Here is a 9,603-nt window from a genome sequence, read left to right as displayed (position 1 = left end):
GCCTTGGTCCGGCGACGTGCCGTTTCAGATCACCACTCCACAACAAACAGGAGAACCTCAGAAGTGACGTCCTTACCTTGTTTCTGGGAAAGTGCACCTTCTTAACTGCCAACACAGCTCTGGGGTAAAGTTAACAGTAAAGGAGCGAGGGATGGAAGGAAAGCGAGAGAGCGGTGGAGATCCTGCTAAACCAGGAGGGAGAGTCAACGAGAATTCTACTGGGCCAAAATCCAAAAAGTTGTCCCCTTTGTTTTTTTTCTGCCGATGAAAGCAAAATCCTTCACAACAATCAGCCTCCCCATATGGGATGCAACTGAACTAGACATCGCAAGGGACAGGGACATGGTGTTTGTAAACCTTTTTATTTTTAGTGTGGTTGTCTATATGGACCGGGGGGGTGGGGGTGAGGGGGCTGTGGGGAGAGAGGATTTATGTTGTTGTTGTTTGTGTTTCTTTGTAATTGGCGTGTTCTAGAACTATGGATATGCATAGGCATGCAGTACTGCTAGTATCAATACAATATGCTGAACCAGAGTTTCCTTTCAGTGCTGTCACACCGTGGCAGCATGTTAGGACATATGTCAGGAGAGAACGCTATCCTGGCTGTTTGTTTCTCCTGTAGGGTTGCCACTATTTATCTTATATCCCCTGTGTTATGATTTTTCATATGCAGTGTTAAGTTAGAAAGTATTCAGACATGTACAGAAAGGCATTCTTATCTTTAGCTTTGATGGGAGCATGTACACACACGCACACACACACACACACGTGTGAACACAGTTACATATATGCTTTCTCTTTCTCTCTCTCTCTCTCTCTCTCTCTCTCTCACACTCACTCACTCACTCACTCACTCACTCACTCACTCACACACACACACACACACACACACACACACACACACACACACACACACACACACACACGCCATTCCCATGCGATAATCACAATAAAGGGAAGGTCATCTACCAAACTGACAGAAATGTCATTCCCTCCGACTGCTATCACTGTGTCATTTTACTAAATCAGTGGATCAAAACCAGTAATTAGGGCTGCCATTTCATTTGGGTCTAACAACATTTGATCATAGATCACCTCAAGAATAAGACACAAAAGATGCAGACAAAGATATAATGCTTGTATCCCCATGCAAGGCAGGTGGGTTGTTTGTGATGATGACGACCTTCGCATCAGGAAAGGAATGGACTCCCTTTTATCTATCTATCAGTCTCAGTGACAGCGATGAATATGCAATTAACACTGATCAAAGCTTGCATAAAAAGTCTGACTTATGAGCCCTAATTTGTATCTTTATTGAGTTCCTTTCCATCATGTCTTAGTTTTTCCCCCCCATCAAATTAAGTGGGCTTGGTCTACTTATCTGGTCTTGAAGGAAATAGGCTTAGGTTTCCACGCCTTAAATTTAACTAGTTCATGATTCCAATGTTTAGATAAAGTGCAAACATGGGTAAACTTTGTAGAGCTGGAAATTTGCGTTATAATATTGTTTTGCCTTACTGTACTGTCATCACGTACTGTCAGTTTCTGTACAGCTATCGAGAGCCCTATCAGCCCGTTGCAGATGGCCAACTAACTGTATGTTTGATTATCTGTTTTGACAATCTTTGGCTCTCCTTTTCAATAAACAAATAAATAAATAAATATATTGAATCAATGGCCGGGTCTTTCCATCACATCAAATCCATGTCAAGTTTTGTCGACGTAATAAACAGTACTATTATTTGTACTATTTAAGTTAAAACAGCGTGCCCGACTTCCTACGATGTGCCATTTAAACAGGAAATGATACTACCCCAATAATGTGCAGTATCACTTCGCCCTCCAGGGAGTAGTTTGCCTAAAACGCCTGTAGGGAGGCCGTTTAAAATCGAAACTTTGACCTTTTGAATAAACACTTAAGGGGACTTCGGGAAGACTATGTATGAAATGTTCTATTGCGGTTAATTTATTAATTTCAACGAGTCGGCGTGAGTATAGGTAGATGTTCAGAGATCGTTCGTTCTGGAAAGAAAGCTGACCCCCCGACGACCCGGAAGCCGACGCCAAACCCGAGCTGTTCCATCGGAGGAGTAAAGATGGCTGACAACGGCGCCGCAGATCCTGGAAACAACAACAGTAATAAACCCGCCGCTTCGGAGGGAACGATTATCAAGGTCACAGTCAAAACTCCTAAAGATAAAGAAGAAATCGCCATCTCGGAAGATGCATCCGTCACTCAGGTTGGTCGGTGGCGCTCGCCTGGAGCTGGCTGGTTCGGTTTAGCGGTGTGGTGTAACGTCATGCCCCTGCCCACTTTCTTCTCTGGGCTGGCCAACTTTGGCTAGAGAGAGAGCTGGTTAGCCTCTATAGCATTTGCCGCTATGCCGGTCCGCTTAGCCTGGAACGTATCGAATAGAGCAGATCACTTAATAAGACAATATTATCTTAGATGGTACCAGATATCGATTAGTATTAACTTTGCTAACATCTGATAGTGAGGCAAAGACACGGTGATGATGAAATGGCTAACCGGCTAGCCAGCTAATGGTAGAGAAACAGCTAAGCTTACTAGCTGATCAAACGTTATTTAGCCCTAATTGCTTTCCGGAGGAGCTAACATTAGCTAGCCAGATCTGCGTTTCAGCCGAGCTGACGTTAGCCAGCCAGGTCTGCTTTTCAGCTAAGCTAACGTTAGCCAGCCAGCTCTGCTTTTCAGCCGAGCTTATGCTAGCTTGCTAGCCAAACAAGTATCAGCTGACGGGTTGCCCCCTCGCAGCGCAAAGTGCAATAATCAACGATGCATTGGCTTGATTTAGTCATTTCTATTGCAGTTACATGCCTGATCATTTCCCCTTTACTTCCCAAAATGAGCGAAGAGATATAAAGAAGATAAAGCTTGCATTCAGTCTAGAACATTCTCCCACTGTTGTCATTGAGTCATACTCCTTTTCAAGGGAATACAATATCCCCAGTGCAACTACTGGCTTGGCTACAGTGCCTAACACGGGGAATACAGCAACAAAGGCGTAGTTTCTCTTTGCAGTATTCTCAGGTGAAGCCTAATGTGTTTGCATACTCTCCGTTTCAGTCATTTGGTATGGTGTAGCTTCTTGTATGATACCGTTTCTAGTTCAGGTTTAGAATATTGTATTTCCTCACCTTTTCAAATTTGTTATTGGTAGGATACGGTTTTCTGACTCGATAGATGATTGTACCCAACCAAGGCAATGGCCACGTTTTAGCATAGATCTAATTATTCATATTCTTATTGCAACAATGTCTGTCTGTGAATGACAACATTCACAGACTTATTGCAACAATATCCATAACCTAGAAGTTAGATTGTTAACAGTTGAAATTGTGGCCACATCGGAATTGTTTATGGTTATTTGGAACACTAATAATAGTAATGATAACCTTCACATTCAAAGTAAAATGAAAGATTTCCTCTTTGCACAGGTTTCTTTTAGAATCGTTTCACACTGTTACTCTTGCTATGCTTTGCACTAAAGTCCACAAAAGAGGGTGATTAAATGTATTTGCAATTGGGACATACAGACTGGCAAAAGGATCAATACACTTCTAGAACCCAAGCCAAGCAAACCAAGACAAATAACAACTGGACTGCTGTGTTGAAGCCCCCCCCCCCCACACACACACACAAACCTTGTCCTTCTCTAGTTCTCACTCTGTGTTCTTAAATAGTTTTTTTTAACATTTCCTTCTCACTCTCACTTGTTTTCCTTTAGTTTAAGGAAGAGATTTCGCGGCGGTTCAAAGCCAAGCAGGACCAGCTGGTTCTGATATTTGCAGGGAAGATATTGAAGGATGGAGACAGCCTCAACCAGCACGGCATCAAGGATGGGCTGACAGTTCACCTGGTCATAAAGACAGCACACAAGTAGGGTCACACAGCTATACATGGCACACTGTATTTAGCTGAATGTTTTGTATGAGGAATAAAAGAAGGATTGATCTTGGTTTGAATTCAGAGAGCTACCTATAGTTACTGTTGGATAAAAGGTGAATTTCCTACTGCATTGTGAATAATGGTTGTAAGAGTTTCTGTCCCAGAATGTGCCGGTATCAACTGAAAATATTTGAAGATGTTGACCTTTCGATATGCCTAAATGGTCCCTGTAGGGCAGGAGATGGCGCCAGCTCTTCATCCGCAAGCTCATCTTCCAGTCAGGCAGGCAGTACCTCCACCCCCAGTCCAGCCGCCAACCCCTCCTCCACAGCAGGCTCCACCGGCTCAGCTCCACCACCCACACAGACACCCAACATACTATGTGAGTTTACCCATTTGCAAGTATTAACATTTCCATACTATACAGGTTGAGGCCATTCCTGAAAAAAAAAAACCCAGGAAAAATGACTTTAATATCTCCCCCATCCCACCCCCGCTCCTCTGTCTAGCTGGCTTCGGGGACCTGTCCAGCCTGGCCAACCTCGGCATGGGCTCTGCTAATTTCATGGAGCTTCAGCAGCAGATGCAGAGGCAGCTGATGTCCAACCCGGAGATGCTGTCCCAGATCATGGAGAACCCGTTGGTGCAGAACATGATGTCCAACCCGGACTTGATGAGGCAGATGATTGTGGCCAACCCCCAGATGCAGCAGCTGATGGAGCGAAACCCAGAGATCTCCCACATGCTCAACAACCCTGAGCTCATGAGACAGGTGAGAAAGGAGAAGGGGAGCATTTGAAGTGAATTGTTCCTTTTCTTGACTGGATTGAGCATTTCTCAAATTCCTCTCCCTGCTATGAAGCATCTTTTGTGGTGAAGGAATTTTACGTCAGTGATCTCATTCCAGTGTACCAACAATCAGTGGACATCAAATGCTTTGGGTATTGGGTCTCTTGAAGGGATTTGCATTGTGTAGAAAATGTGAAATTGTGTTAACTTACCCAAATTTTACCAGCCTGATCAAATGACTAGGCTGGAGCACCGCTGATGTGAGGCTAAGTGGACCTTATCAAGTTAACACTAGCACTGCCGATACGCAGATCAGTCCAGTCATTTACCTGATTTTTTTTATTTTTATTTTTTTTTTTGGTTTGAAAGGTAGACGTTATCTAATATGATTCTTCTCTTCTTCTTGTCCCTCCCCTTTCTCTCTTCTGTTTCCCAGACCATGGAGCTTGCCAGAAATCCAGCCATGATGCAAGAAATGATGCGCAACCAGGACCGGGCTCTTAGTAACCTAGAGAGCATTCCCGGGGGTTACAATGCCCTGCGCAGGATGTACACAGACATCCAGGAACCGATGTTCAGCGCCGCCAGAGAACAGGTAGCCTGGCCAGACATTTGATATCTATTCCTTCTTTGTATGCATAGTATGATTCGTGGTCAGAATGTGCTTTGGTGTATTTTGAGGCCTTTGTTATGTCTTTTTGCCAATGTCAGGTCGCTTTATTTTGAATGGGTGTCTAGGATATTATAGGAATGAATCTCGAGTGGTTTTCAGAATATATTCAAACTATTTTCCTTTCCATAGTTTGGTAGCAACCCATTCTCAGCACTGGGGGGAAACTCTGACTCTGGTGCCCAGCCCTCAAGGACAGAGAATCGAGAGCCTTTACCCAACCCTTGGGGTCCCCCAAGTTCCACCAACCCCTCAGAGAGTGGAGGTGGCACCACAGCAGGCACAGGAACCACAAGTGGAACCAACCCAAGTGTCTCCAACCCTCTGGGCATCAATGCTGCCAGTTTGGGCAATGGTAAGGAAATGTGAGATCTGATTGGGAGTATATTTCTTCGGGAATCTGATTGGGAGTACAGTCTGTCTTCAATCTGTCGCATCGCCCATATGTGCACTTGTGGTATCATTCACTCACACTCTGCATGTACCACACACATCACATACAGTAATGCCTGACCTCTCTGTGTCTCCCAGGCATGTTCAACAGTCCAGGCATGCAGAGTCTGATGCAGCAGATCTCAGACAACCCCCAGCTAATGCAGAACATGCTGTCTGCTCCCTACATGCGTAGCATGATGCAGTCGCTGGCACAGAACCCTGAGCTGGCCTCCCAGGTTTGGACACGTGTACATACACAGACACGTACATATACAGTATTAGTATTAACATATTAGAGGGGGAAACCCTGAAATCTTAGAATCAAAGCCGCCTCCACATCTTTTTGTCATTCTGATCCTGTACTACATATGGCATTGATTGATTGTATTGGACCCAGTAGTTTGTAATGAATTGTAATGAGGGGGCTGTAGATAAGCTTGTTGTGCAGCAGCCAATAAGCTACTGAGTGCACACACACAAAACAGGATTTTCTCTAAGCTTATCTGAAATTACAGAGAATAATGAAAGCAAAAATAAACAACATAGATTTGTTCTAATTTATTTTCGGCTCGGCACTGAACACTAACTGTATGACAAATAGAATCCGTTACACTGCAGTTGTGGAAGGCTGTCAAGAAAACAGAATTTATTTTTAAAGCTTTGATCATCAGAAATAGACCGGAGCTTTCTAAGAAAACCAAACAATGGGGTTTCTTTTGAAGTGGATTTTTAGAATTTTATGATTATTGAGTGCTGTGTGCAGGCAAGAAAGCTGTTGCTGATGAGTGACATGACCTCTCTATCTTGCTCTCTCTCGCTGTCTCTTTCTCTCTCTTCAGGTGTTGATGAATAACCCTTTGTTTGCTGGAAACCCACAGTTGCAGGAACAATTCAGATCCCAGTTGCCCATCTTTCTGCAGCAGGTGCCATACTCAGTTACTATTACTTTCCATTATTTGTGTTCCATTGTAAATAGCAAGGACAAATTCAGTGTTTGGTGTGTTCTTCTGCTAATGATCAAATAAATTTGATTTTGAATTGATTCATAAATTACTAGTTACTGTGACTTGGTTTACAGATGCAGAACCCAGAGGCCCTGTCAGTCATGACCAACCCTCGAGCCATGCAAGCGCTCATGCAGATCCAACAGGGCCTTCAGACACTGCAGACAGAAGCACCGGGCCTTATGCCTAGGTACACATCACACACACACACACACACACGCATGCATACATTTATTATGAACAGATGTTTGCTAACTTTGTCCCACATTTTTTTCCCCCAGTTTAGTGTCAGGTGGAATCCCTGGCATGCCCACTGGAGGAGGGAGTGTGGCCCCAGAGAACCCAGCTTCCTCACCCAGTGCAGGAACAAACACTGCCCAGCAACAGCTGATGCAGCAGATGCTCCAGATGTTTGCTGGAGGAGGAAGTGCAACGGTAGACACACTCTTAGACACACTCACACTCTTAATGCTCCACACATATATTACTTCTCCTAACACTCCAAACACCTTCCAATACAGACCCAGACCCCGGAGGTTCGATTCCAGTCCCAGCTGGACCAGCTGAACGCCATGGGATTCATCAACCGTGAAGCCAACCTGCAAGCCCTCATTGCCACCGGGGGAGACATCAACGCTGCTATCGAGAGACTGTTGGGCTCACAGCCCTCATAAAGACACACATACACACAAATACTGACACACACACACACAAAGACATGTGCACACATAAACACACATTCATAAATACACACAGCATCTAAAGAGAACCAAGATAAATTAAAGTGAAGCATCCCAAAATCTACAGAAGAAACTTGGCCAAGATGTGTTAATAAGACCCTAGTTCTGCCGTCTCCTCTCACATCATTCCCCCACCTCATTCTTAACCTACGCCCCGCCCCACTCCCTTCTCTCTCCTCTCAGCGTCACCCAGAGATATTTGTCCAAGGCCGCTCTCGTAGAGCTGAACTGAACACCCTTCAACCTGAGGGGTTTTGTGGTATAGAGGACTGGGGTGAAATCCCTCGTCTGAAAAGGGGTCCCCGACCATTACTTCCCAATCTTTTCTTCACACAAAGCCGGAGTTGATCCAGTCAGACGAAGTGACACAGGCAGAAATGTATAGAATAGAGATGAATCCTATTCTATTGAGAAGATTGGATGGTGACATATTTTCCCAGTCATTCAACATCACTCCCTCCTTCTTTCTCACCTCTCCAGATTTCACGCAAGCAGCTGATCTTCCCCAACGACCCTAAATATTTATTGCTTAAGAAATGACACCCCCACCCCCCTTCTCACACTTCCCTGAAGTTGTAATTTGTCATTCCAGAGAAGAACACCCACTCAGCAACGGGTGCTCTGCATTTTTCTCCCCCTTCTTAAGGCACTGCTACTGTGCCTTCTGTCTTCTTCAGCTCCCAATGAGAGCATTCTCATCAAATCCCACCCTCCCCTGCTGGGCTAATTAGACATCACTGTCGGCGGTCCACAGCGACTTTTCACAGAGGCATATCCAGACCTTTCTACTTTCACTGTAATCAATTATCAAGTCTCGGTTCTGAGCCAGAAGACGCAGGCAGACTGAATATAAATCAAACAAACTGGCTTTCTTTTCATATAATCTGATTCTTTATCTGTTTTAATATTTTTAAGGTCCAGGAGGTACCTTTAGAGATAATCATAATTTGTCTCTCATCTTAAAAAAAATTAAATTTGGAAATAAAATGAGTGGAATATAATGGAAAGGCTTTACATTTTCCTGCCATGGTGGCATCGTAAACATATTGTAAGATGAAATTCTAGTAATTTTTTTTTTCTATTTTGCTTTTAAAATTCTCAGCATTGTAGTTGTGGTAACCTTGGCAACTGCTTCTATAGCTTTGCTTTGTCTGTTGACCTCAGCTGAAAAAAACAAATATCCATCTCCCAATTCATCATGTTGGAACTAACTTTTAAACAGTAATGTACTAAAACTAAAAAAAAATAAACTTGGTCAAAATCAGCCCCCTCGCCCTGTGTCAGTTAATTAGCAGTGTGTGGGGAAAAATGTACTTTTTGCCCTGTTGTATTCTCTCCCAATTAGTTTATACCTTTAAAATGTGACAAAGAATCAAGTCTGTTGAGCATTGTTATTATAAAATTCTTTTGATTTTTTTTTCTTTTTAATTTTGTTGTTTATCTACGTAAGGTGGTTGGTTCTTTTGAGAGGGATCTTGCGATGGACTCAAACACTTCCAATCAAACCCATACTCAAACTTAACCTGGAGGTGGGAGGCTATAATTGTGGGGTCTCTTACCTTGAAGAAAAAAAAATACATTGTACCTGTGATAGATAACGTCTCATATTTGACTGTCACACTGTATGAAACCCTTACTGAATCTGTTTCTATTTAATATTACGTTACTGTTGGCATTAATAATTCTCCAACAAAAATAGCTACGATGGTATTCACTTGCCAAGTGTACTTTTTTGTTTGTCTACTTCTGTTTTTGGACTTGATTAATGAATTGGGATTCAAAATGTCATTGGTTAGGACCAGAGTTGGGAGTGGGCTTAAATAAAGGCAACTGAAGCAGCTTGATTTTTTTTTTTGAAGCAGAATCTCCAAAATATTAGTGTGTCGTGGACTGAAAGGAAATTTTGAAAGTGTGGTTGGGAAAGGACAGACTGAACAACCACAAAAAAGGCAGCTGTGATTAGTAGCCTCTCCTTTACCGTCAAACCGGTATGGGCACCGAGGACAGGGCTACAACATATTACCAGATAATTTGCCATGAGAAAGGTCAGACAAT

The 9,603-nt window shown here is 43.4% G+C and overlaps 1 protein-coding gene across 1 annotated transcript; it reads left to right on the top strand.

Annotated features, from left to right (window-relative positions):
- Positions 1–1,907: 1,907 nt before the first annotated feature.
- On the top strand, positions 1,908–9,381 carry LOC130128589 (ubiquilin-4-like). The gene is made up of 11 exons (XM_056298234.1): positions 1,908–2,240; positions 3,750–3,901; positions 4,144–4,292; positions 4,420–4,682; positions 5,136–5,294; positions 5,502–5,724; positions 5,901–6,040; positions 6,644–6,727; positions 6,883–6,998; positions 7,090–7,243; positions 7,330–9,381. Exons 1-11 carry the CDS (start codon positions 2,097–2,099, stop codon positions 7,480–7,482), a joined length of 1,737 nt encoding a protein of 578 aa, XP_056154209.1. The 5' UTR covers positions 1,908–2,096; the 3' UTR covers positions 7,483–9,381.
- The last annotated feature ends 222 nt before the right edge of the window (positions 9,382–9,603 follow it).

Source organism: Lampris incognitus, chromosome 18 (genome assembly GCF_029633865.1).
Source record: "Lampris incognitus isolate fLamInc1 chromosome 18, fLamInc1.hap2, whole genome shotgun sequence".
NCBI classification, from domain to species: Eukaryota; Metazoa; Chordata; class Actinopteri; order Lampriformes; family Lampridae; genus Lampris; species Lampris incognitus.
This window is presented reverse-complemented; position numbering and strand designations above follow the sequence as displayed.